The following is a 27841-nucleotide window of genomic DNA, read 5'->3' as shown; positions in this document are numbered from 1 at the left end:
GAGCTGGCAGGACAGAGTATCTGGGCTCAGACAGGGGTTATTGCGAGAGTTACTGGGCGGGTTAAAGGGGAATAAGTTTGATGAGCAGCAGCCACAAGTCCCACATGTGACACTAACAGTGTGGCTAAAACAGAAAACTGACTGAGAGAAGGAGTGGAATGAGAATTGGACATTACTGACTACAAGGTGTTCAGAGAGGATTAGAGAAACAATCCCGGAGGGTGATTTACTGTTCAACACAATTCGAGTTCTTGGGAGCGGGGTGGGGTGGGGTGGGGTGGGGTGGGGTGGGATGGCATTGAGGGATCAGAAACAAAATCTATTTGGTGCCAGTTAATGAACAATGCGAGAGCGATTCCACAACAGGATACACACATTCTATTTCCAAATGCTTCTCTGTCAGCCCTGTGCGAGTGGGATTCATGCTGTGTCTATTAGTATCTGATATTTCAATGTTGTTTCTATCTCTGCCAGTCTGTGGTCAGTGATATTAAGATTTCATCCAGAAATTGCAATCTCTGATATATGCCCGTGTGTTTTATTTTCTCTCTAACATTCAGTATTTAAGAGAGTGTGGGCTTTTCAGTATGTTGGTCCTGGGATGTTATTCTGTATTTCATTTGGCACCTGGTGGTTTCTGAAATGGAAAATCGTGTGATGTTTTTTCTAACTGCGCTTCAGTTTTGGGATTTGTGTGTGTGATTTCACTGCACACTTTTATTTCTGACACGTGGGTAGGTTTTTAATCTGTGTATATCAGTCTTTGGTATAAGGGTGTTGGTATTTTCCCATCATGCTGTTCTATTACTTGGAGTGTGTCTTTACCACTAATTCTCAAGGTCTCAGTTATTTGCGATATTACAGTTCCCATTGAGGTTGATATTTCCCAGCGACCATCTTAAAGGATCACATGACAAAGGTTCACAACTTGGACTGTAACAAATTAAATTCGACACTAACCAACGAATCAACACTTGCCCCTGAGCGTCAGGGGATTAGAAGGGTTACGGGGAAAGAGCCTGGTTTGGACTGTGGTCAATGCAGACTCGATGAGCTGAATGGTATCCTTCTGAACTGTAGGGATTCTATGAAACGTCACTTAGTCACTCAAACACTAAATAGAGATGAGACACCAGCCTAACTATCATGACTATTAACTTGTGCATGTTCGTTATTCAACATCTAGCACACACTGCTAGTGACGTGTGGATTGTTTATAAGTTCCTGAAACATAAATCTGGATTTCAGTCCATGTCAGTCATTTTCTGCTTTACGACAAAGGGTTTTATTCTGTCCCTCTCTGTTTCTGACATGGAGGGATTTCAGTTTCCTGCTGTCAGTGTGTGTGGTAGGTCTGTGTGTCTTTATTGCAGAATCTGGTAATTGTTGCAATGTGAGTATTATTTTTTGCTGTCAGTGTGAGGAAGATGTGGATTGTACTCTATAGCTGTTGTATTTTATGAGTAGCAATGTTTTATGCTGTTCTTGTCAATCTGCAGATTGCAAATACAGTATTCTGTTTCCTACCTCTTGGTTCTTTGTTTCTATATTAGGTGACAACAAATCCAGGAAACATGACCTGAGTTCAGGCAAAACGTGAGGAGAAACTTCTTCACTGAGAGCTTGGTCAATCTGTGGAATTCACTACCAGAGAAAGTAGTTCAGGCGAGTTCAAGAATAAATTCAATCTAGCTCTTTGGACTCGAGGGATAAGGGATATCGGGGGAAGGAGGGATCAGAATATTGATTCTGATGATCAACCACGATCAAAACGAATGCTGGAGCAGCTCCAAGGGCCAAATGATCTACTGCTGCTTGTATCTTCTATGATTCTACTATAACAATTCCTGGTGGTCTTATGAAGGTGAAATCAGGATTAGCAAACCTGTTGGAGATCTGAAGATGCAACTAGCATTTTCAGCAACGAGATCAAGAGTAACCAGCTGATGTGGTATATTTACATTTTCAGAAATCCTTTGATTAGTTTCCACACAAGAGGTCAATAAACACAATCAGAGCACATGGGGAATACTGGCCTGGATTGAGAACTGGTTACAGGAAAGGAAACAGAGAATAGGAAAAATAGGTCATATCAAGTTAGTAGACAATGACAAGTAGAGTACAACAAGGATCAGTGCTCAGGCCCCAACATTCACAACCTATATCAATCATTGGGATGCAGTGATTAAAGACAACAGTTGCAACTTTGGAGAATACACAAAATAAGGTGGAAGTGTGAGTTGTGAGGAGGAGGCAAAACCTCCTCAAGGGGATTTGAAGTGGCTCAGAGAGTGGGCAACAATTACACAGATGGAATGTAATGTGCAGAATATTCCTTAAATGATGAGAGGCTTGAAAGTGTCAAAATTCAAAAGCACTTGACTGTTCCTGTTCATGAGTTACAGAAAACTAATCTGCAGCTCGAGCAAGCAATTAAGAAGGAGAATGGAATGTTTGCCTTTATTACAAGATGTTTGAATACAGGGGTAAAGATATTTTACTGTAATTATATCGAGTCTTGCTGAGACAGCACCTGGACTATTGTGTGCAGTATTGTTCTCCTGACCTAAAGAAAAACATGATTGCCACAGAGGAAGTGGAATGAAGGTTCACTAAATGGATTCCTTGGGTGGAGGGATTATTGTCTGAGTAAAAACAAGAAACACCAGGCGTTTATTTTCTGGCATTTAAAAGAATGAGAGGTGCTGACATTCAAACATACAACAATCTTACACGGCTCGATAGGGTAGAAGCAGGAAGAATGTTTTCCCTGGCTGGTGTGTTTGGAACCAAAGGACACAGACTCAGAATAAGGGGCAGCTCATTAGGACTGAGATGGGGAGGAATTATTTCACTGAGTGGGTGATTCTTTGGAATGATAAGTCCAACGGGCTGTGGAGTCTTACTTGTTGATTAAGTTCATGAGTGAGATGGATCAGTTTCTACATATTAGTAACACTAATGGATATGGGGATAGAGCAGGGAAATGGTGTTGAAATGGAAAATCAGCCATGACCTCATTGTGTGACGATATGGGCTCAAAGAGCTGAACGGCCGACTCTTGCTCATAATTCACATCTTTCATTATGTTTCAGGATGGTCATCATTTTGTGACTGTAATTAATGAGAAATGAGCACAAGGTTCTTCCTGTATCCTGTCACAATGTGACTGTGGCTTTAAAAATAGTCATGATGTGGAGACGCCAGCGTTGGACTGGGGTAAACACAGTGAGAAGCCTGACAACACCAGGTTAAAGTCCAACAGGTTTGTTTGGTAACAAAGCCACTAGCTAGCGGTGTTTGCCACCAAATAAACCTGTTGGACTTTAACCTGGTGTTGTAAGACTTCTTACTGAGCTTTAAAAATAGAGCAGAGCAGGTTCACAGCCAGTGACTGACCCCTTATTTCCCCAAAGACTTTCCACAATTGAAAAGCCACATGTCAGGTCAGAGATGCAGTACTCTCCACTCACTGGGAAAATGCATCTCCAATAACATAAAAGAATCTGAATTACAAAATAATATTTTGGGTTTCACCTGCACACCAGCTTCAGCATTTCCTCCCTCAGCCACTGGAGCACAATGTGTACCATATGTGAGATACACTGCAACTACTCAGTGAGGCTGAGTGTGGGACTCAATCTCATCACTCCATCTCTTGTAGAGAAGGTGATTAATTTTGTGCCTGTAAGTATTGGACACTGTATACAAAAGACATTTTTATCATGTATTTGTTTGTCTGTTGTCAGTCTGCATGTGTGAGGTTAGCTGAACATGAATTTGTGACTCAGGCACGATGTCAGTCTCCACTGCTGTATGTTTATATGGGGTTAAATCTGTTCCTGAGTTTGCCATGAAGCCAACATGAGTTTGATTTCAGTTTTGCAGTCTTCAGACTTTGAGTAACTACATGAGTGTGTGATTTATACTGTTTGTATCCATCCCAGGTACAGCAGCTCAAAGTTATTTTCCTTCTGTATCTCAGTCCTTGTGGTGCTGTGTATGACGACAGGACTCATTCTGTAAATGTTACTTGCTGATACTGTGTGAGTGTGGAGTTCATTTTGTTTCACTTTTCCTCTGATGAATGTTTGGGTGTAAGAACCATTCTGTAGTTGTCATTCCCAAGTATGTTATGGAATTCCTTGTTCTTCCCATCTGTCTCTTGGGAGTTTGTGAATATAGGATTAATTTTACATCTGTGATTCTCTTGTTATCTATGCGAGTGTAAGAATCAATCCTCATACAGTTGTTCATTGTGATGTATTGAAATGTGGGATACTTTTGCACTTTAAATTTACATGCATTTCAGGCACTGTATTAGAAACTATTTATTTAAATTATAATGCATTGATATTTGTTTGCCATTTGATTTAATTTATCAGATGGATTTGGGTACATTTCCCAGTCATGGTTTATATTCAGTAGCTGTTTGTAAGTTGTGCAATGGTATTCAATTTCGAGCTCTGTGAATGGTAAGATTTGGATACACAGCCTGGGAATTAATTACTGCAGTTTGCAGTAACAGAATTGTCATTACATCTTTCAGTTTGACTCACTGAGATTTTTGGATTGATTTACAAAATGTATCAATGGCTATATTCTGAGGTAATTAATTGCAATTTTTTAGATTCACAACAACATTTTTTGTCTATTCTGGTTATGAATTCTTATTCAATTTGTGACCAACGTGTTTTATATCTGTGAGTGGGTGTGTTTTGTTCAAATTCTATGATTAATGTATCTACCTGTCAGTCAAATGTAATATTGAGAAGTTTGCACTTGACACAAAGCTCAGTGTAAATGTGTGTTGGGAGAAAGATACAAAGCAGCTTCAGGTGGATGATATTCCAGCTGCAATGTTCTGAACCTCTCATTACCTCTCAGAACATTGTGGATGGGACATCACGTAGAAAATGTGAGATTTTCCATTTCTGTAGAAGGAACAGATATTCAGAGTTTAATTCAATGCTAAGAGATTAGAAAGTGTTGATGTACTAGGGGACATGACTATCCTCATTAATAAGTCACTGGAGGCTAACAAGGAAATGAAGCTGGTAATTTGGAAGATTCATGTTACGTTAGTTTTTATTGTAGGAGGTTCTGAGTACAGGAGTAGTGAAGCCTTGGGTTGACTGGACAGCAGTGTTATTAGATTGTATCTGGAATACTGTGTGCAGTTTGGGTTATTATTGCCTCAGAGGGAGTGTAGTGACCATTCAGCAGATTTGTCCCAGGAATGGCAGGACTGTCTTATGAAGAAAACCTGAGGAAACAGGGCCTGTATTTCACTGAAAACAACAAAGTACTTAAAAGGGTAAACATGGTAGATGTAGGCGAGATGTTTCCCCTGGTTGGGAGCCTAGATACAATTTTAAAATAAGGGTAGATCCTCTTTGGACTGAGATCTGCACTTTTTTGACTTAACTTTGTGAACCTTTGGAATTCTGTAGCTCAGAGGGCTGCAGAAGTTCACACAAAGTGTGAACATTAATATAGACTGGATTCCGGGGAAGTGCCAGAAGATTGGAAAATGGCTAATGATTAAAACGGCCGTTGTTTAAGAAGGGTGCCAGGCAAAAGGCGGGGAATTATAGGCCTGTTAGTTTAACGTCTGTTGTAGGTAAGATGTTAGAATCCGTCATCAAGGAGGAAATAGCGAGACATCTTGAGGGGAGCTGCTTGATAGAGCAGACGCAGCACGGTTTCCTTAAAGGGAAGTTGTGTCTGACAAATTTACTGGAGTTCTATGAGGATGTGTCTATGGCGGTGGATAGAGGAGAGCCGGTGGATGTGGTCTTTCTGGGTTTTCTTAAGGCGTTTGACAAGGTACCTCACAAGAGGTTATTGCAGAAGGTCAGGGGGCATGGAGTTGGGGGTAGGGTGTTAGCTTGGATAGAGGACTGGTTGTCAAATAGGAGGCAGAGAGTGGGGCTCAATGGGTGCTATTCGGATTGGCGGTTGGTGACTAGTGGGGTGCCCCAGGGATCGGTGCTGGGGCCTCAGCTATTTACCATTTATATAGATGATCTGAAGGAGGGAACCGAGTGTAGGGTGTCAAAATTTGCTAATGACACCAAAATTGGTGGAAAGGCAAATTGTGCGGAGGGTGTGGAGAGTCTACAGAAGGATCTAGATAGGCTGGGCGAATGGGCCAGGAAATGGCAAATGGAATTTAATGTTGGCAAGTGCGAGGTGGTCCGCTTTGGTAGGAATAATGGTAGGAAGGATTATTACTTACGTGGAGAAAAACTGCAGCAGGCGACGGTGCAGAGGGACCTCGGGGTCCTTGTGCATGAGTCGCAAAAACCCAGCTTGCAGGTGCAGAAGGTAGTCAGGAAGGCGAATGGGATGCTGGCCTTCATCGCGAGGGGGATTGAATATAAAAGTAGGGAGGTCTTGCTGCGGCTGTATAGGGCATTGGCGAGGCCGCAGCTGGAGTACTGTGTGCAGTTTTGGGCGCCGCACTTACGCAAGGATATTTTAGCCTTGGAGGGAGTGCAGAGGAGGTTTACTAGGCTGATGCCGGAGTTGAGGGGGTTGAGCTATGAGGAGAGGCTGAATAAACTTGGCTTTTACTCATTAGAGTTTAGAAGAATGAGGGGAGATCTCATTGAGACATATAAGGTGATGAATGGGAGGGATAGGATAGAGGTGGAGAGACTCTTCCCGCTCAGAAAGGACAGTAGGACTAGGGGGCATAGCCTCAAGATAAAGGGGGGGCGGTTTAGAACGGAGTTGAGGACGAACTTCTTCACTCAAAGGGTGGTGAATCTCTGGAATTCTCTGCCCGTTGAAGTGGTGGAGGCTGCCTCACTAAATATTTTTAAGACGCGGGTTGATGGGTTTTTGATAAGAGAGGGGATTAAGGGTTATGGGGAGAGGGTGGGAATGTGGAACTGAGCCACGACAGATCAGCCATGATCTTATTGAATGGCGGGGCAGGCTCGAAGGCTAGTTGGCCGACTCCTGCTCCTATTTCTTATGTTCTTATACAGGGAAATTGGGGATAGAGTGGGGAAAGGGCATTGAAGGAGATGGTCAGCCACAATCAGATTGAATGGTAGTACAGGCTCAATGGGCTGAATGGCCCACTCCTGATCCTATGTCCCACATTGGCAGGGAAGGAAATTAAAACTAAATCCTCTTTTCCTGTTCAACTCTGGGATTGAAAAGTTGTCTCTTACCTTGCAAACAGTGTGGGGCTGAATCCTTCTCTTTGTGGCAGTGAACCCGATGAGTTGGCAGTATCTCTGTGCTCTGTGAATGATCCTGGAACTGCTTTGTGTTGGAACTGGCTTGATGAAAATGTGCTTGTTCTGAGGAATCATCAGAATCCTTCAAATATCTGCCTGCAACAAGAAAAATAACTAACTAAACTGAGGAACAGATGAAATAAAAGATATAAAAGTTGTTGATATAACTTCACAAATAACAATTATTAGGAACCAGGGTAAAAAGGATATACCTTCAGCACAGACAATATTTGAGATCATTTCAGTAATACACCAAACTGCTTTTACTCACTGGGAGTTTGGGGAGAGTTTAAAACAATTTTGTGACATTCAGAAACAGCCCAATCCGTGCACTGCTGATTGAGTTGAGCTGTGTGAAGCAGCAGGAACTTTTGCACGGGTCAGATATCTATTTCCAGCTCCCACTTTAACCAAATATCGAAAAATAAACAAGCAGCCACTGTTTAAAGCCTCTCCTTCCCACTCCCCACCTGCTGCCTGCAGTAGATCTTGTTTGTACAGCTGCTCTCATGGTTATTGTGCAGTTACATTTCTGCTGTTCATTCTATAATAATAATAACAAACACTGGGAGATAGGAACTAAATGAGGCCCCTTCCCAGCGGTTTGGGAGTGAAAACAGCAATGATGTTGAACAATGAGTTCTTGCCATTGTGTCACCCTGGCCGTGTTCACAACCTGTCTATGAATTGCCTCCCCTGTTAAGAACCTGGTTTTGATATTGCCTCTCCTTTCTGTCTGCCTCCCCCACTTCTCTCCACGACTGCACCCCCTGCCTTCTCTCCAGGTCAAAGCTTTGACAAAGGGTCACCTGGACTCAAAACATCAGCTCTTGTCTCCCTTTAGAGATGCTGCCAGACCTGCTGAGATTTTCCACATATTTCCTTTTGGTTACCAGAGACTGACAGATACAGAATGAATTCCACACATTCATTCAGCACCAGAGACTGACAGATACAGATTGAGATCCGTGTAACCTTACAGCAGCAGATGTTAACAGGTACAGAGTTAAACTCACATTCCCACACAGTACCAGGCACTGACAGTGAATGAAAAGTTCACACTCAGACAAAGAAGCCCAGACTGAAAGAAACCACACAATCAATTTCACACTGATGTACAGTGTTAGAGAATGACAGTGACAGGATGAATCTCTTTTACATCCAGTTCCAGGAAGTGACAAGTACAGAATAAATCCAGCATGGTGTATGTGACATATGCACAGTTAAATCAGCACTGCCTTATATTCCCAGGGAAAGAATCAATACAGTCACTCACATACCTCACTATCCAACAGATAAACAGTGAGTCCAACACTCAAATATAGAATGAATCCAACACTCAGATATGGTCGCATCAAATCAGATGCATGATTTCCAAACTCACATAATGTAGTCCATACTTACAAATAGTGAGTCAATCCCGCACTCACACACTGTATCAGAGAGTGAGTAAATCCCACACTCACACTGTATCAGAGAGTGAGTCAATCCCACACTCACACACTGTATCAGAGAGTGAGTCAATCCCACACTCACACACTGTATCAGAGAGTGAGTAAATCCCACACTCACACACTGTATCAGAGAGTGAGTCAATCCCACACTCACACACTGTATCAGAGAGTGAGTAAATCCCACACTCACACACTGTATCAGAGAGTGAGTAAATCCCACTCACACACTGTATCAGAGAGTGAGTAAATCCCACACTCACACACTGTATCAGAGAGTGAATAAATCCCACACTCACACACTGTATCAGAGAGTGAGTAAATCCCACACTCACACACTGTATCAGAGAGTGAGTAAATCCCACACTCACACACTGTATCAGAGAGTGAGTAAATCCCACACTCACACACTGTATCAGAGAGTGAGTAAATCCCACACTCACACACTGTATCAGAGAGTGAGTAAATCCCACACTCACACACTGTATCAGAGAGTGAGTAAATCCCACACTCACACACTGTATCAGAGAGTGAGTAAATCCCACACTCACACACTGTATCAGAGAGTGAGTGAATCCCACACTCACACACTGTATCAGAGAGTGAGTAAATCCCACACTCACACACTGTATCAGAGAGTGAGTAAATCCCACACTCACACACTGTATCAGAGAGTGAGTCAATCCCACACTCACACACTGTATCAGAGGGTGAGTAAATCGCACACTCACACACTGTATCAGAGAGTGAGTAAATCCCACACTCACACACTGTATCAGAGAGTGAGTAAATCCCACACTCACACACTGTATCAGAGAGTGAGTAAATCCCACACTCACACACTGTATCAGAGAGTGAGTCAATCCCACACTCACACACATTACCAGAGATTCACAGTTCCTGAAGGAATCCCACACTCCCGCACAGTCCCTCTGTGGAGAAGGGTCCCTCACACCGACAGCCAGGGGACATTTCCCGGTGGATCTTTCCACACTGAGAAACTGGGCCTGGAGATTCTTTGGAAAATGTACTTCCTGATTGTAGTAAGGAGGTTTGTGATTGGCGGAAACCCCTCAATCTGATTGGTCTGTTTCCGTATCCACTCAAATGAACCCCTGAGAAGTGAGTGGAATAACTTTTAAAATGTCCAATCACAATCATTGCTTTCCCAATTCCTCATTAACATAGATCTGTGGGACTGTCCATTTAATCAGCGCTCGGAAGGGGTTTGCTTTATTTCTGTGTGAAACTGAAGATGGCTGATGAGAAGAAACCAACCTCGAAACCAGCTCCCAAGAAGGGAGCGAAGAAAGTGATGAAGAAACCGGTAACAAAGGGCGGCAAGAAGAGGAAAAGATCCCGGAAGGAGAGTTACTCCATCTACATCTACAAAGTGATGAAGCAGGTTCACCCCGACACCGGCATCTCCTCCAAGGCCATGAGCATCATGAACTCGTTCGTCAACGATATTTTCGAGCGCATCGCGGGTGAGGCTTCCCGCCTGGCCCATTACAACAAGCGCAGCACCATCAGCTCCCGGGAGATCCAGACCGCCGTGCGCCTGCTGCTGCCCGGGGAACTGGCCAAGCACGCCGTGTCGGAAGGGACAAAGGCGGTGACCAAGTACACCAGCTCCAAGTAAAACTCCCCAATGGACTGAGAAACCCCCCAAAACACAACGGCTCTTTTCAGAGCCACCCACATTCTCTGTGAAAAAGCTGCGCCATCTTTTCCCTTATTGAGTTAATGAGAAATCTCTTTCTGGAGGATAGAGATTTGTCCCGTTACAGAATACTGTGAATGGGACTTCATACCCGCCCCTTACACACACTTTCACATTGAAGGGACAATCAAACTGAACTGAGAGCGGATTATAAACCCCAGTCTGGGATTTGTCACGGACAATGAGGAGAAACACCACATCGGAAGGTAATTCTTTAGATTCATTGATAACTATATTCACAGTTTGGCAGCAGCGGAATTAAATTCATAATAAAATTATTTAATTGTTATTTCGGGTGATCTGGGAGCCGCTCCGGGAACAGAGTAAAGGCGGGAATGAAGAGATTATTCTCGGACTGATCTGTTTATTCCACAGTTTTCCCAGAGGACGGAATCAGTGAGATTTGTACACACACAGGACCTGAGTCCATTGCAGCGCTTTAAGATCCGCTTCCCCCCCCGGGCCCTCCCTATTCTCCGGACACAAAGCTGCCTGTCCCACCGGCGGGATAGGGCCGGGGATTCTCTCCACACTTCCCATTGGAACATTCCCGGCCGCTTTCAGGGGAGAGGATCAGAAATCAGCCGTTTCTCTCTGTCCCTGTGAAGCCTGTGTGAAGGGGGTTGGTTGGGAATCTCTCTGTTTCTGCTTTTCCACTGAGCTGAGATTTGCTCGGTTTTAAATTGCTGAGCGGGGTCTGATTCCCGCCGGTTCCAGATAAGAGATTGAGAAATTCAAACTGTTCCTAAAATAGCGGCAGGATTCAGTGAGGGGAAAATACAATAAACAGATGAGAAAGTGTGAGATTGAAATAGTTTCCTGAACATTAAGGCGTTCGGTTATTTTGTATTTTTCCTGCACTGAAATTGGCGGGTTTTTCCCATTTGAAAATGTAAACCAATCAAAACCTCCCATTTCTACTACCTCGCTTTGTGATTGGTCACTCTTGTTTCTATGCAATTCTTAACCAATCAGAGCTGGAGTCTTGCTGCAGCCTCACAAACCGCTCCCAATGATTATTAATAGAGATGAAACTGCCCCAATCTGGATTGGAGTTATTCAATGGACTTTGTTTCCACAGAGAAATATCTGACAGACCCAAAACAAACGTGATGTTTCCTCCACACAAGTTCCAGGGGAGAGTGTCGCCAACTCCTTCTCACACACAGTCCGGACATTGTCACTGACAGCTCAGAGACACAGACAGCTCATCAGTTCCAAACACCCAGACAGCAGGACAGACAGATGTTGTGCCGAAACCATGACCAGTTTTCGTACCAGGATGGCCGAGTGGTTAAGATATTGGACTCCAGATCCAATGGACATAAGAATCAATACCCCGGATAGTCGAGTTCAAACCCCACTGCTGCTGAATTGTTTTTTTAACGTTACAGTCTGTACTCTCTCCTTTCCTTCTCCCTTATGTACTCTATGAACGGTATGCTTTATCTTTACAACGCAAGAAGCAATACCTTTCACTGTATCCCAACAGATCAAATCAAACTCAGTACCATTAAGAAGGGGATCCAAAAATCCCAGTCCAAATTCTCACCTACTATTGGATCATCCCTGTGTCAGTCCAACAATAGGGCAGCTTTTGCTCCAAATTAAATATCTGATAAAACTCACAAATGGTTTTTGGTTAAAAGTTACACAATGCACCTTAATATTGTACTGTGAGATTCGAGTTAAATACCATCCACATCAGAGGTTTACAGTGGCTGTATTAAGCCCCAGTTTGTGAACTCTCAAATACATTAGATACAAAGCCTAATCTCAAATACATTCTCAGATTGAGATATCATGAGAGCGAGTATAACCTGAGATACAAATTCAGATTCCAGTTGAAAGTTCACCCAGATTATGAAATTAAAAGTTACAATATCAATTTGATAACTTTGAGTTGAACTTTAGGTTATTAACTAATCTGAACTCCCCATTCATGCAGAGCTAGATGGAAGATAGTATATGAATTTCAGACTGAGTTCCATTCTACATTCATGTCAAAATTCTTACTCAGAATCAGACTGAGTGTCACAGACAAAATCAATGTGAATAACCTGAGTGCAACTTGCAAAGCAATCCAGTATCAGATTGAAGACTACATTATCTTTCACAATTGTGTTCACACTGACAGAGATTTAATGCTGGGTAGAAGCTCACTCACATTGTTTGCTTCAAACCTACACATCAGTGGGCTGTTGCTTTGCTGGAAATGTATATGGAATGAATCCAAACTTATAAATAAAATGAAGATCATATGATGAATCCTATACTCACACTGTGTCATAGAGTCTGACAGATACACGATAATTCTCAAACACACGCTCAGTGTTAGATGAATGAATGTCATGCTGCACATACAGCACTAACCACTGAAAGTTACATCTGATTACCACACTTACATAGCAGGATCCCAGACTTTGAGTACCAGTAACAGATTCAGAATGATCCCATACTCACACACATTATGACAGTCTGACCAATACACATCATTTGCACCCTTAGAAACAACAGCAGAAATAATCAGGTGCTGAATGAACCCCAAATTGTGTATGGTACCAGAGACAGAAACATGAATCCTACCCTAATATTCTATCTTTGTGACAGATCAGAATGTCTGCCAAACTCATTTCAGAGAATACTGAGAACTGCACTCCCATGTGATTCCAGAAATATTCCTATTCAGAATTGTGTTTAAATTCATATACAACAGCACTGACTGATAGTCACACACACAGTAACTGAAATGGACTCTTTAATGGACCCATTTGTTGGAGATAGATTGTTGATAATCAAAGAGGTAAAATGTATTAAGGTTAGACAGGAGTATGGAGTTGATGTTCAAATCAGATCAGCCATGATGTTATAGAATCGCAGAGCAGACTTGAGTGGTCTATTCCTGCTCAGAATTTGAATGTTCACACACACTATTCTTAAGAGATTCTGAATGAGTCCCAAATTCACTTGCAGTATCAGAAAGTAACTGATAGACAAAATCCCTTCCTCAACTCCTGTCCAAACACAGGCTCAAACAAAGACACAACATACACCCTGCAGCAGAAAATGTAAGATACATATGGTATATGATACAGATATATTGCACCAGAGAATGACAGATACAGAATGAATCCAGTCACAGTGAAGGAAGAGCAATATATTTCCAAGTGAGGATGGTAAATGTCTTGGAGGGGAAGGTCCATTTAATGGTGTTCCTCTGAGTCAACGGCTCTTGTCTTTCTCTAGACAGTAGTGTTCGTTTGTTTGGAATGTGCTACTGAAGGAACCTTTGTGAGTTCCAGTAGCTCATCTTGAAGGTAGTAAGTACTGCTGCCACTGTGTGTCCGTGGTCGAGGGCATGTGTGTTTGCAGATGGGGTGTCAATCATGAGGGATGCTTTGTCTGGGATGGTGTCAAACCACTTGGCAAGTGGAGATTAATCCATCACACTCCTGATTTGTGCTTGGTAGATGGTGAACAGTGTTTGGCAGTCAGGATCTTTGTTACTCACCATGGGATCATGTGTCTCTGAGCTGCCTTGTAGCCATTGTATTACATTGCTAGCCCAGTTCAGTTACTGGTTAAAGGTAATCACTAAGATATTGATAGTTGATGATTCAGTGATACATTTTCAATTAATGTCAAGGGACAATGGTTAGGTTCTCTCTTGCTGGAAATGGTCTTTGTCCTGGACATGTGTGGTGTGATTGTTATTTGCCATTCCGTGCCCAAGCCTGGATACTCTCCAGTTGTTGCTGCATTTGGGAATGGGCGACTTCAGTAACTGAAGAGTCCTGAATGGTGCGAAACATTCCACAGTCATCAGTCAGCATCTCCAGTTCTGACCTTATGGTGGAAGGGTCTGGGACAGTAACTTGACAAACTGGGGAAATGATCCCCTGAGGATGAAATGACTGACCACCACAACCATCTTGCTTTATGCTGGATAAAGTTCCAACCAGTGGAGAGGTTTCCATGGTTCCCATCGACTTTCCTTTTCCTGAGGATCTTTGATGTTTAACTCAGTCAAATCCTGTTTTGATGTCAAGGGTAGTCACTCTCATCTCATCTCAGAGGTTCGTTAGTCAGTGGAATTCCATTTCACAGACAACAGTTGAGGCTGGATCATTGAATATGTTCTAGGCTGAATTAGACAGATTATACAAGGGAGTCAAGGGTTGCTGCAAAAGTTTGAAAAGTAGGATTGCGGCCACAATTACCTTAGTTATGATCTTTTTGAACCCATTTGTTGGACATGGGCATCACTGGCCTGCACTTATTGCCCATCCACATATCGAGTCAACACATTGTTGTCACTTTGGAGTCACATGAAGGCCACACACGGTAAATTCAACAGATTTCCTTCCCTAAAGCACATCCGTGAATGAGATGGGGTTTTCCAACAATGGTTCCATCATCAAAACTGGATTCTTATTTTCAAATTACTTTTAATTGAAATCAAATTCCACCACCTGCTGTGGAGAGTTTCAAACCTGGGCCCCCAAAACATTAGCTGAGTTCCCAGATTAATAGTCTAGCTATAATACCACTAGACCATCGCCTCCCCTTCTTGAACGATGGTGTAGGACTGAGGGGCTGAATGGCCTGACTCCTCTCCGTATTTCTAATATGACAGTAACTGTCATAATTGATTCCATTTTATTTTGGTTTTTGGTTTTAATCTATATTTTCTCTTGATTTTGCTTTCAGCTGGCAGCTCTTCATCATTCTTCCATTCACACCTCCTTCGGACACATCTCTGTGTGTTGTTACTTAATCCTTTCCCACTCCCTTTAGCCTTGCAGCAAAAATTCTTTTATTACTGAATCACTCCTGCCCTCCACCCTGCTTTGGAAAGCACAAGACAAAAGGTTCCACTAATTTCAGTAATGAGGAGAGAGCAGGATTAATTAATAATCTGACAGTAAATGAACATCAAGTACTGAGTGACCACAATATGTTAGAGGCAGGCACTCAGTGTGAGGAGAAAGGACACTCACAGGTTACAGTTTTAACCTTAAGTAAGGCCGAGAAAGATGAAATGTGTTCTAAACTGAACACGTTAAAATCCGTTCAGCTGTGAACAGGCGAATCAAGGAAACAATCAGAGACTGAAAAAAGCATTTCATACAATGTGTGTCTAATGCAAGCCGAAAGAAAGGAAACTTCACTTCCTGAGCTGATGGTGATTGTGGGAGCTGAATTTCATGTTTTAAATCAGTAATTTAGAAAAAAAAATAGTGATTTCTGTCTAAATAATGATTAATTATGTCTTTAACCTGATGCTGTTTACGCTGTGCTGATATTCTGGTCCTTCTCGATAGTACATGTCACAGGGAGGACGCTGCTGTCCATCTCAGCATGGTGACTGACTGCAGGGTGCCCTGTAGATCAGAAATAGTGCAGCTAATATGTCTAAACTTCACTAGATTGTTTTCATTTTTTAAAAAAAGTAGCTATTTTTCAATTCGGACAATCAGAGAGTGATAGTGAATAATTCAAGATCATTCGGATCATCACGCCTGTGTCAGCTGTTTGGGAGAAACGGGCTGAAAGGGAAAGCCCTCGGCTTGTGTATCTTTGCAACATTTACAGCTTGTGTCTGTTTGTGAGTAAATGACATTTCAGCGATCTGTTACTCATTCAAATGTTAACTAGTAACGAGAAGCGGAAGAAAATTACTGCACCCTGGACGGGAATGTCAAATCATTTTGAAGGAGCCGCTAAGGAATAATTTTTGCTGTTGCTAAAAAGCTACTAGCAGAGAATGGTTTCGATCCATCGACCTCTGGGTTATGGGCCCAGCACGCTTCCGCTGCGCCACTCTGCTCCACAATCCCCATCACCTGCCAGCTGGTATTAATGCGTCACAGAGATTCACTTCCGCATTCATCATTGGAGCGCATGCGCTCGGCTGCTCCCCCGGCGCCACAATTCCACTGTCACCAAGAATAGAAAACACACAGAAAGACAGAGAGATGAAGCGAGAGACAGTCAGGATACACAAGATCACACACAGGCAAAGGAGAATGGACTGACTGATCATTCATGTCAATCCCAGGATATCTCCTGTTTCTAACCTACTTCTTCCTGGTTAATTCGGTTTCCTTGTTTCTAAATAGATTCTCTGCTGTGGAACTGTGATCTCTGCTGTGGAACTGTGCTCTCTGCTGTGGAACTGTGCTCTCTGCTGTGGAACTGAGCTCTCTGCTGTGGAACTGTGCTCCCTGCTGTGGAACTGTGCTCTCTGCTGTGGAACTGTGCTCTCTGCTGTGGAACTGAGCTCTCTGCTGTGGAACTGTGCTCCCTGCTGTGGAACTGTGCTCTCTGCTGTGGAACTGTGATCTCTGCTCTGGAACTGTGATCCCTGCTGTGGAACTGTGCTCTCTGCTGTGGAACTGTGATCCCTGCTGTGGAACTGTGCTCTCTGCTCTGGAACTGTGATCCCTGCTGTGGAACTGTGCTCTCTGCTGTGGAACTGTGCTCTCTGCTGTGGAACTGTGCTCTCTGCTGTGGAACTGTGCTCTCTGCTGTGGAACTGTGCTCTCTGCTGTGGAACTGTGATCTCTGCTGTGGAACTGTGCTCTCTGCTGTGGAACTGTGCTCTCTGCTGTGGAACTGTGATCTCTGCTGTGGAACTGTGCTCTCTGCTGTGGAACTGTGATCTCTGCTCTGGAACTGTGCTCTCTGCTGTGGAACTGTGATCTCTGCTCTGGAACTGTGCTCTCTGCTGTGGAACTGTGATCTCTGCTGCTGAACTCTTTTCTCCCCTGTGGACATAGAATATTTTAATATATGTTTCTGCTGTTTATTGGGGGAACCGTCCCAGTGAACTGAAATGATCCGATTTCCAATATAATTGTTGAAAGTGTGACAGTCTGTGAGGACAGTCATCTGCAGCCCATCAGTTTTCAAAGCCAGTCATTGTATCTGGAAAAGTGTTAATTATTGTCTGTCCGAATGTACAAGTGTTTCTGTAATGGTGATATCGGTGTGAGGGGGTTACTGTTTGAGACATGGTTCATATTCTGACCCTGACTGACACAATTCTCAATCCTCACTCCAAACCTGTGCGGAGAAAGTGGATTTGCGGAATTATTCCTCGGAAACTGAAATGATGGCAGGTTTAATAAAACCACTTTAAAATTAAATTGCGGTAGAATTGTTAACGGGATGGTTTTGAGTCTAACCATCAAAGGATTGGAGAGAGCTCAATGTGACGGAGAGTTAATTGTAAGATGGAGAGGTTTCAGAGTCCTGGGGAGATTCTGTGCCGGGGATTGAAAGACTAGATTGGTTAACAGGAGATGGCAGCTCTTTCATGTCGAGTTGGTGGCTCTGAAAAGAGCCGTTGTTGTTCTTGGTGCTGAAGCCGGGGTTTTAGGCGCGTTCCCCGCGGATGCGGCGGGCCAGCTGGATGTCTTTGGGCATGATGGTGACTCGCTTGGCGTGGATGGCGCACAGGTTGGTGTCCTCAAAGAGCCCCACCAGGTAAGCCTCGCTGGCCTCCTGCAGGGCCATGACGGCCGAGCTCTGGAAGCGCAGGTCTGTCTTGAAGTCCTGAGCGATCTCTCGCACCAGGCGCTGGAAGGGCAGTTTGCGGATCAGCAGCTCGGTGGATTTCTGGTAGCGGCGGATCTCCCTCAGAGCCACAGTGCCGGGTCTGTAGCGATGAGGCTTCTTCACTCCGCCCGTGGCTGGAGCGCTCTTCCGGGCCGCTTTGGTAGCCAGCTGTTTGCGAGGAGCTTTCCCTCCGGTCGATTTGCGCGCTGTCTGCTTGGTCCTGGCCATTTTCTGAGCGGATTCAGCACAATCTGAGACACACAGACTGTTAATCCAGAGTCTGCGCTGCAGCCGCCTTTTTAAACTCTGTGAGGAACCGCCCCCCCCAGCGGGAATTGGCCCAGGAAGTTTCAATCAAACTCTGAGCAGGGAATGAATGTCTGGAACTCAGGTTCTGATCGCCTCACTTGTTTTCTTCACCGCCCCTTCCAGAAATTACTCCATTTTCTGTGCAGGAAATAACCGTTTGTATAAAATAAGACTTCATTCCGTCCTTAATTACCAGAAACATTGAAGATTTGAAATCCATCTCCCTCCACTTGGTGTTTGAGACCCTTTCCCCGCTCTCTGGGCTGTTCATTCCCAGAATCTCCCGCTGTTCCACTCGATCCCTGTCCCTTTCCTCTCCAGCCCATTCAGATTTCCCCTCCGCCTGTGGCTTGTGCCGCTTTCAGGGGAACGGATGAGAAATCTGTGTCTTCTCTGTGTCCCCCTGAAGCCGGTGTGAAAGGGATTGAGTCTGTTGTTTGTTACAGAGAGTGAATTCATATTTGTCCCGTTTGACATTCCTGAATAGAGCCGTTTGCCGCGGACAAATGTTCACAAGTGAAAGCTCTTTGTAAAATAATCTTACAGCAGAATATTAATAGAGATGTTATTCTTGTTGAGAAGTTAAGAATTTGTCTCCATTCCCTTTCCCGCGCTGAAATTGGCGCCATTTCCCCCCATTCAAAATTCCTGCCGGTTGACAGTCGAAGCCAATGATTGGCTCAATGGTCAATTTCGATGCTTTGCGATTGGTTCCGATGCGGAGAGGATGGCCAATCAGAAGCAGGCTGGGGGTTGGAGCGGCTCAAACTGCGGGAATTGCGGGTTTTGTGAATGACTGAGCGGAAACTCAGCAGTTTCCCAAAGCCTGTCAGCTTCAGTGCAGGAAACAACCGTCTGGGGGGCAAATAGCATCACAACTGGCACTGGTTGCAGTGAACGACTCACCGGCTGCTGCTCCTAAACTCCCGCTATTCCAGAGAAAGCTTTTAGAAACTCGATCCAAACACTGAGTGATTAGACAGGGAGTGAGGTGGCCTTTCACTCAGGGCACATGTCAACTGGGGGCTGCTGAGACAATCCACTGAAACATTTCAACAACAATCCTGCTCCAAATGAAATGTTCAATTGGGTGATTTCCCGGCACCGGAACCGAAACAAAGCAAAGCTGCATCTCAAACACTGAGCAGCCTGTCCCAGCTCCCCCCCGTCCCCAGGTCACTGCTCTCTCTGTGAGGCGGTGAGTGGCTCTGAAAAGAGCCTTTGTTGTGTGTTGGCTGGAAAAGGGTCGAGTTGTTCAGCCGCCGAATCCATAGAGAGTGCGGCCCTGGCGTTTCAGAGCGTACACCACATCCATGGCAGTGACCGTCTTGCGCTTGGCGTGTTCAGTGTAGGTGACCGCATCCCTGATCACATTCTCCAGGAAAACCTTCAGCACCCCGCGAGTCTCCTCATAGATCAAGCCCGAGATCCGCTTGACCCCGCCACGGCGAGCCAGGCGGCGGATTGCTGGTTTGGTGATGCCCTGGATATTATCACGGAGCACTTTGCGGTGCCGCTTGGCTCCGCCTTTCCCCAGTCCTTTGCCTCCTTTCCCTCTGCCAGACATGATGGATTCTTCACTCCGATCACTGCCCAATCTGAGAGAGAGGAACTCTTTCAGGCTCCTTTTATACAGGCCGCCCCGACCTGACTGAGAAAGGCGGAGTGAGAGCAGAGAGGGGGGAGGAGACAGAGTGAAGATTCAACCCAGAGCGGGAGGGAGGAGAGAGCCGGCCTGACACACACACACACACACACACACACACACAGAACGGCCCCTGATCTTTCAACTCCACCTCCAGTTTCTGCAACCGCCAATTTCAACCCGTTTATTAAGAATGGAAACGAAAGCCAGCTCCCCACACAAACCCTTCCAGAGCCGCCCTTCACACTCAAGAGTTTCCACAAACCCGGAGCTTTGAAATCTGGAATCGAAACAGAAAATGCTGCAAATAATCCGGCAGCTTTTGTGAAGAGAGAGAGAGACAGAGTTAAGGTTTCGGGTGGTGAGTTTGTCCTTTTGTGTTTTTAAACCTGCTCCTGTTATAATTGCCAGTCAGTAATATTCCCACCGAAACACAGTCTATTCTATAGCAAGAATCTCCCTCAGTAACATCCTCCCCCACATCCGCTTCCAGCTGTTTCCAAACACTTTATTGAAGGTGTTTGGGGGAAATCTCGCTGTGTTAAAGTGAAGGGAGTCAGGATGGCCGAGCGGTCTAAGGCGCTGCGTTCAGGTCGCAGTCTCATCTGGAGGCGTGGGTTCGAATCCCACTCCTGACACTGACTTTTGGGCTGAGAACTGCCGTCTCCCAGCGCCAGGAACCTGGGTTCGATTCCCGGCTGAGGTCACTGTCTGGGTGGAGTTTCCACATTCTCCCTGGGCTCCCTCCGGGTGCTCCGGTTTCCCCCCGGTGTGTGTGAGGTTGATTGGCCCATGTTAAATTGTGCCGGAGTGTCAGGGGGGAAGTAGGGTCAATAAATAGGGGAATGGGGATCCGGATTGTGGGTCGGTGCAGACTCGATGGGCCGATTGGCCTCCCTGCAGGGATTGGATTAAAAATGAGTGGGGAATGCGGTGTTTCGCCGCCAGTGTTCCTGTCTCACACTGAATCTACCAGACAGCTTTATTCTGAGAGAAAGTGGCGATTGAACAAATGTGAAATTCTCAATGAAATTCAGCATCTGCAGTTGTTTTGCTTTAGTCTGAATTTGAAATGATCTCTATTGAGAATGAGCCGAGCCCCGCGGGACAGGAATCATTTTCTTGCGGGATCAGCTCTTTCCTGAGAGATGTGGGTGGCTCTGAGAAGAGCCTTTGGGGGGTTTCAGAGGTTTCCAATTTGCTCTCGGGTTGTTTCACTTCTTTCCTGAGGCTTTCTTCGCTTTTGCTGCTTTCCCTTTGGGATTGGCCTTCGCTTTAGTCACTTTTTTGACCGACTTTCCGCCCGTGACCTTCTTCACAGGAGACTTTTTCTTCAGGGCTGCTTTCTTCAGCGCCTTTTTTGGAGTTGCCGCCTTCTTGCTGCTTGTTTTCTTCACTGGAGTTTTCTTCACTGGAGTTTTCTTCACTGGAGTTTTCTTCACTGGAGTTTTCTTGGCTGCGGGTTTCTTGGCGGCGGCTTTCTTTCTTGTCACCTTCTTGGCCGCTGTTTTCTTCACGAAAGATTTCTTGCCTGTGGCTTTCTTCACCTTCTTTCCCATTTTGCCCGGCCTTTCCCTCTTAGCCAGTTTGAAGGAGCCGGAGGCGCCCTGTCCCTTTGTCTGCACCAGAGAGCCTTTCTCCACCTTCCTCTTGATAGTTAACCTGATCTGGGAGCCGCGCTTCCCCACATCCACTCCGCTGCCGGCCAAAGCTTTCTTGATGGCGGCCAGGGACATCCCCTTGCGATCGCTGCAAGCCGCCACCACCTTGAGGATCTGCTCGCCTAACTTGGGAGCGGCAGATCGGGGAGCCGCCTTCTTCTTCCTGGGAGACTTCACCTGAGCGGGAGCGGCTGGAGGAGCCGTTTGGGCGGCTGCAGTTTCAGTCATATCCGAGAGTGGCTGGAAAATCTGGGCCAGGAGAGTCAGAACTGGATCCGGAATGAATCCAGTGGTGGCGGCACAGAGCAACTTAAAGGCAGAGAGCGGACGGAGCAGAGACAAGCTGCTGTCAGCTCCCGGCTCCTCCAGCCTCTCTGTGTTTCTCTCTCCTCACAAATTCTCCCATTCCAATCAAATTCCGCCTCTCCACACATCCAGCTCACACCCTTCATGTCTCTGACACTCCAGTGTTTGCTGTTGAAAAGGTTTCACTCGAACTGAGGACTCCGTTTTCCACTGAAACCCGTTTTCCTGCTGCACTGATCCCGCTCTCACACGCGATAGCTGACATGTTCTCTACTTTTCCACTCAAATCTTCCATTTAGCGAAACAATTGCCTTGAAATCTCACTCTGGGGCTCAGCAGGGGGATTAGGGGGAATCTTTGATTGAAAAATGGTTTTATTTTCCCCAAGAGAGACTCGGAGATCTCATGATCAGAACAGACACACAAACACAGGTGGATTAGTCTGACCCGCCCGCTCCTTTCATACACTCTCTCTTCCACAATATTCACATCGACACATTCACAGGACAAAACTTTCACCCAATGGAAGGTCCCAGGACGGAATTTCTCCTCCTTCCGGCCTTTGCTCCGGATTCCAGGGGTTTAGTTAGAGTTTTTCACCTCAGTAACTGTTAAACACTCTGAGGGCCGCTCCCCGCAGATTGTCTTTCAATTCATTCATGGAATGTGGGTGTCTCTGTCTGGGTCAGCATTTATTACCCATCCCTAATTACCCTTGGGAAGGTGGGGGTGAGCTGCCTTCTGGAACCGCTGCAGTCCATGTGGTGAAGAACCACATCTGTTAACCAGATTCCGCGGCAAGAACCAATTCTATTTTTATTTTCAGTTATTATAGTGATTACAGACATCACTGTGTTTGTTTCGGGTGAAAATACAAATTATCTGCTCTCGGAGTCTCTAGATTTCCTGTTTTGTTTGTTGCTCCGGCACTGACAGGTAACAGTAAATCACAACCTCACCAACCAGTGACAGCCAGTTAAATAACCATCCCACACTCGCTGATAATGGAGTTTCTGACAGTGACAGTTTCTGACCATCCTCCGATTGGACCTGGAGGGAACCAGATTCACTGTCAGAGCTGGACTTTCTTACAGAGTGGGTGACAGAGCCAGGTGAGCGATGGTGATGGAGTGGTGTCTGTGAGAGCATTTGACCAAGGGTCAGTTCCTGACCATCAGAGTGGTGATTTATTTAATTAGTTATCGCAGGTCCCAACAGTAGGTGGACATTCCTGAAATAAAATTTACTAAAGATTCTCATCAACAGTGTGTTTCTAATGGAAAATCCAGTTTGAATTTGCTTTCAGTTGTTTAAATGAAAGAACAGGCCCCAAAACTAAACAATGATTTCCCAGTCAGAAACAATAGTAAAACAGGTGGTTTAAACCGTCCAGAAAAACGAGATAAGACAGGTTCAGTTTCCAAACTGTGCTGTGAGCATATCTGGTGTGTGATGAAATCAGCAACTAATCTGTTTCCATAATTATAACTGATTTAAATAACTGCGGTTTGTCCAGCGTCAGCGATGGTGGTATAGTGGTGAGCATAGCTGCCTTCCAAGCAGTTGACCCGGGTTCGATTCCCGGCCATCGCATTGATAATTTGTTTAGATTCTTTTCCGCGGCATCTTGTGTTTTAAACCAAGAGGACAAAAACAGGGCGAACGCAATATTCGACAGGAATGAAATAAAATAAAGATTTCTATTTTTTCATTTTTTTTGTTCGGACATAATTCGTTTCTAATGAAAAAAATATTGAAACAGGAGAACACGTCTCTGACCTGATAAATGAGTTCTCCGTCAGACACAAAGGTACAAAGTAAAAGTGGAGAAACACATTTCAGCTCACACACTGTGCTCTGCACAATCCTAGTGCCTGATGAAGTTAATATGAACATCCTAAAGTGGCTACATTACAATAATAAGTGTGTAGGTGCCGTGGCCGAGTGGTGAAGGCGTTGGATTTGAAATTCAATGGGGGTTTTCCTGCGCAGGTTCGAGCCCTGCTCGCTAGCGGATGTGATTGTGGAGTGTTTACTTCCGCTGCCGTAAGCAGCAACGTATATAGTTCTGTAATTCTAACTAATTGTAATGTCTGTTTGAGCGACACTGATGAGTAGAACTTTCTGCCTTGCAAGCAGTTGAACCAGGTTCGATTCCCGGTCATCATATTGAGAAATGTGTCCACGTTTCAATCAAGTATCATAAAACAGGCAGAATTTGCCAGTAATAAATTCGGGATTTTTTTTTAATTCGGACGTAATTCGTTTGCAATGAAAAACTATTGAAATAGGAAAACAAGTCTCTGACCTGATAAATGAATTATCATTTATCAGAGACAATCAGAGATAAAGATACAAAATAAAAGTAGAGGAACAAATTTCAGATCACACACTGTGCTCTGCACAATCCCGGTGCCCGATGAAGTTAATATGAATGTTACTGAGATGGTTATATTACTCAGGTAAATACACAACTGCAATGGCAAGTGGTTAAGGCGTTAGACTTGAAATCCAATTTCCATCATATCTGTGCAGGTTTGAATCCTGATGATGAAGTGTTTGTTACGGTTGCTTTCGGCAGCCACAGAGCCAAAGAAAAGTGTTAATTTTTTGGTATGAAGTATTTGGATCACCATATTCCTTTCTCAGCTGCATGGCCCCGAGCCGGGTGCAGGAAGGTCAGCTTGGAAATGACACCTGGGTGTCCTCGGGCTGGCACAGACAAGACAGGCCGAATGGGTTCCTTCTGTGCTGTTCCCTTCTCTGGTCCTTTCTGTGGTTCCATGAGGAAAATCAGAGGGTGCGCAGAATGGAAACAAACAGGCATCAGGTGCACCAGGACAAAACAAGGTCTCAGGTCAGAGTAAGATTCTTATGGAATGACAGACGCAACATAACAAATACATTTCATCAGAATACAATGAATGAGAATTTCAAAATGCTGCTTCGATGATGTGACATCGTGTTCATTCAAACACATTGCTGCAAGCTGGTCATTATTGGGCGTTAGGAACTCCTGATTATCACAGATTGTAAGATGTGACATGCGATTGCTAATTAAATGCGAATCCGAAAATAAAATTCACCAAAGATTCTCATCATCACCGTGTTTCTAATGGAAAATCCAGCTTCAATTTGCTTTCAGTCGTTTAACTGAAAGAACAGTCCTCAAAACTAAACAATGATTTCCCAGTCAGAAACAATAATAAAACAGGTGGTTTAAACTGTCCAGAAAAAAACCAGACAAAACAGGTTCAGTTTACAAACTGTGCTGTGGATGTATCTGGTGTGTGATGAAATCAGCAACTAATCTGCTTCCATAATTACAACTGATTGAAATAGTTGCTGTTTGAGGGGTGTGAGCGATGGTGGTATAGTGGTGAGCGTAGCTGCCTTCCAAGCAGTTGACTCAGGTTCGATTCCCAGCCGTCGCATTGATAATTCATTTAGATTCTTACCCGCAGCATCTTGTGTTTTAAACCTAGTGGACAAAAACAGACGGAACGCAACATTTGACAACTAAGAAATAAAATAAAGGTGTTATTATTTATTGTTCGGACGTATTTCGTTTCTAATGAAGAAATATTGAATCAGGAAAACAAGTCTCTGACCTGATAAATGAGTTCTCCGCCAGAGACAAAGATACAAAGTAAAATTAGAGAAACACATTTCAGCTCACACACTGTGCTCTGCACAATCCCGGTGCCTGATGAAGTTAAGATCAATATTACTCAAATTATAAATGTGCAGCTGCGATGGCCGAGTGGTTAAGGCGTTGGACTTGAAATCCAATGGGGTTTCCCCGCGCAGGTTCGAGCCCTGCTCGCAGCGGTTATGATTAGGAAGCGTTTACTTCCGATATTTCAGGCATCCAAAACAAAACTCATCTTTCGGTATGAAGTATTTCGATCACGATCAATCTTTCAGCTGCATGACTCCAGGCCGGGTGTAGGAAGGTGAGCTTGGAAACACATGTGTGTCCGTGGGCTAGCATGGACAAGTTAGGCCGAATGGGCTCTGAGTCAGAAAGGTTTACAACTTGGAAACAGGCCGAACTTTCCCATGCCGCCCTGTTTTTTTAAACCACTAAGCTAATCCCAATTGCCCACATTTAGCCCATATCCCTTTAAACCCATCTTACCCATGTAACTGTCGAAATGCATTTTAAAACAGAAAATTGCACCCGCCTCTACTACCACATCTGGCAGCTTGTTCCAGACACTCACCACTCTGTGAAAAAAAATGCCCTTCTGACACTTTTCTCTCTCTCCCCTCTCACCTTAAATCTGTGCCCTCTACCTTTAGACTCCCCTACCTTTGGGAAAATATATTGACAGCTGCACTCACACAATTCCTGACTCCAGATCCCAGGGAGATTGGGAAACTCCTCAGTGAAGCCCACAGCGAGAAAGATGGGCGATTTGAGATATTTCTCCGTTTTGTTGCTGGTCTCTCCTCCTCACAGTCAGCTCGACCCCTGGAGGAGTTTCTGGGTCCATTTCTTCATCAGACAACCTGCCGAGTGATTGACTGGGTGAAGGAGAAGGTTGAAGGACAGATTGGAGTCACACAGACTGAAACTGGGAAAAGGAACCTCCTGAACACATTCCACTACCTGTTTGAGTTTCAGAATAAAGCACTGGCTCAGAACACAGTGGGATCTGTGAAAACACTTTCATTTAGTGGATTGCGACTGACCCCGATTGAATGTGCAGTCCTGTCTCATGTCATTGGACTCTGTGATACAATAAAACACCTCGATCTGGAGCAATGCTCCATTCAGTGTGAAGGGATCCAGCGGCTGGGACCCGTTCTGCACAAGTGTCAGGAGTTGAGGTAACTGTTTGTTTGGTCTCATAGCGGATATTTTCATTGAGAAGCCATTTCCTTTGTTCCAAACAAAACAGAGGCATGTTCAGTTGAGGAAGTCGAGAGGTAAATAATGTCCAATGGTCACAGAGAAAGTGTGGGAGAATGGCACAAAGTAATAATGTTCATTTCAGAGCAGCTGCAGACATGATGGGCCGATTGGCCTCATTCTGAACCTGTAATAAATCTGTGATTCTCTGATAAAACTACAGCAGTTTGAGAATGCAGATTTTCATGGCAAATGGGCATGGGCAGTAAATGTTGGCATAATCAGTGAATGTCACATTCTTCAGTGAATAAGGGCTCCCTACAAAAATTTAAAAAAAGGATATTTCACTCTCCCAACAGAAACATCTGATTATGTATGATACTAGAAAGGATTTTTTTTCCTCTTGTGTTCGGTACAGCTTATAGTTTGTGGCTAATTATTATCAGGATTATTTTCCTATATGCTGTCTCTGTTATCGATTATAGTTGGTGTGCATTATATCGGGACAGTGTCCCTTTATAATTCATGTGATCACCGGTGACATCAGTCAGGGTCGCAGTGGATGTTCAGTCTTGTATCAAACCTTACACTTTGCAGTCTAGAGAAAGAAAAAAACTCAGGTTTTCACACCCCACTAGTTTTCTGTTCCAGCTTTTATTGGTAGAGGGATTGAATTTCGGAGCCGTGAGGTCATGTTACAACTGTACAAAACTCTGGTGCAGCCGCACTTGGAGTATTGCGTACAGTTCTGGTCGCCGCATTATAAGAAAGATGTGGAGGCATTGGAAAGGGTGCAGAGGAGGTTTACCATAATGTTGCCTGGTATGGTGGGAAGGTCTTATGAGGAAAGGCTGAGGGACTTGAGGTTATTTTCATTAGAGAGAAGGTTACGAGGTGACCTGATTGAGGCATACAAGATGATCAGAGGATTGGATAGGGTGGACAGTGAGAGCCTTTTACCTCGGATGGTGATGGCTAACACGAGGCGACATAGCTTTAAATTAAGGGATGTCAGAGGTAGGTTCTTTACTCAGAGGGTAGTAAGGGTGTGGAATGCCCTGTCTGCAGC

General features: G+C 44.5%; 3 protein-coding genes, 5 non-coding genes and 1 pseudogene across 8 annotated transcripts; 5 read left to right on the top strand and 4 right to left on the bottom strand.

Moving 5' to 3' along the window:
• Window positions 1-9937: 9937 nt before the first annotated feature.
• LOC145335803 (histone H2B pseudogene) lies at window positions 9938-10388 on the top strand (annotated as a pseudogene).
• Window positions 10389-16188: 5800 nt separating this feature from the next.
• Window positions 16189-16260, bottom strand: trnam-cau (transfer RNA methionine (anticodon CAU)). Its single transcript has one exon. It is a non-coding gene; the product is annotated as a tRNA-Met (tRNA).
• A 1550-nt stretch (window positions 16261-17810) lies between these two features.
• LOC145335873 (histone H3) lies at window positions 17811-18221 on the bottom strand. The gene has a single exon (XM_080181603.1). It carries the CDS (start codon window positions 18219-18221, stop codon window positions 17811-17813), a length of 411 nt encoding a protein of 136 aa, XP_080037729.1.
• Window positions 18222-19557: 1336 nt separating this feature from the next.
• On the bottom strand, window positions 19558-19869 carry LOC145335919 (histone H4). Its single transcript, XM_080181653.1, has one exon. It carries the CDS (start codon window positions 19867-19869, stop codon window positions 19558-19560), a length of 312 nt encoding a protein of 103 aa, XP_080037779.1.
• Window positions 19870-20502: 633 nt separating this feature from the next.
• trnal-cag (transfer RNA leucine (anticodon CAG)) lies at window positions 20503-20585 on the top strand. The gene has a single exon. It is a non-coding gene; the product is annotated as a tRNA-Leu (tRNA).
• Window positions 20586-21161: 576 nt separating this feature from the next.
• On the bottom strand, window positions 21162-21844 carry LOC145335888 (histone H1-like). Its single transcript, XM_080181618.1, has one exon. It carries the CDS (start codon window positions 21834-21836, stop codon window positions 21162-21164), a length of 675 nt encoding a protein of 224 aa, XP_080037744.1. The 5' UTR covers window positions 21837-21844.
• A 1591-nt stretch (window positions 21845-23435) lies between these two features.
• On the top strand, window positions 23436-23507 carry trnag-ucc (transfer RNA glycine (anticodon UCC)). Its single transcript has one exon. It is a non-coding gene; the product is annotated as a tRNA-Gly (tRNA).
• A 337-nt stretch (window positions 23508-23844) lies between these two features.
• trnas-uga (transfer RNA serine (anticodon UGA)) lies at window positions 23845-23928 on the top strand. The gene has a single exon. It is a non-coding gene; the product is annotated as a tRNA-Ser (tRNA).
• A 1735-nt stretch (window positions 23929-25663) lies between these two features.
• trnas-uga (transfer RNA serine (anticodon UGA)) lies at window positions 25664-25745 on the top strand. The gene has a single exon. It is a non-coding gene; the product is annotated as a tRNA-Ser (tRNA).
• The last annotated feature ends 2096 nt before the right edge of the window (window positions 25746-27841 follow it).

Source organism: Carcharhinus amblyrhynchos, unplaced genomic scaffold (genome assembly GCF_965287045.1).
Source record: "Carcharhinus amblyrhynchos unplaced genomic scaffold, sCarAmb.v2.hapA scaffold_42, whole genome shotgun sequence".
NCBI lineage: Eukaryota > Metazoa > Chordata > Chondrichthyes > Carcharhiniformes > Carcharhinidae > Carcharhinus > Carcharhinus amblyrhynchos.
This window is presented reverse-complemented; position numbering and strand designations above follow the sequence as displayed.

What these genes read in the sequence shown, in the direction of transcription:
- LOC145335919 (XM_080181653.1), bottom strand. Translation starts at nt 19,869, where the DNA reads ATGTCTGGCAGAGGGAAAGGAGGCAAAGGACTGGGGAAAGGCGGAGCC.
- LOC145335873 (XM_080181603.1), bottom strand. Translation starts at nt 18,221, where the DNA reads ATGGCCAGGACCAAGCAGACAGCGCGCAAATCGACCGGAGGGAAAGCT.
- LOC145335888 (XM_080181618.1), bottom strand. Translation starts at nt 21,836, where the DNA reads ATGACTGAAACTGCAGCCGCCCAAACGGCTCCTCCAGCCGCTCCCGCT.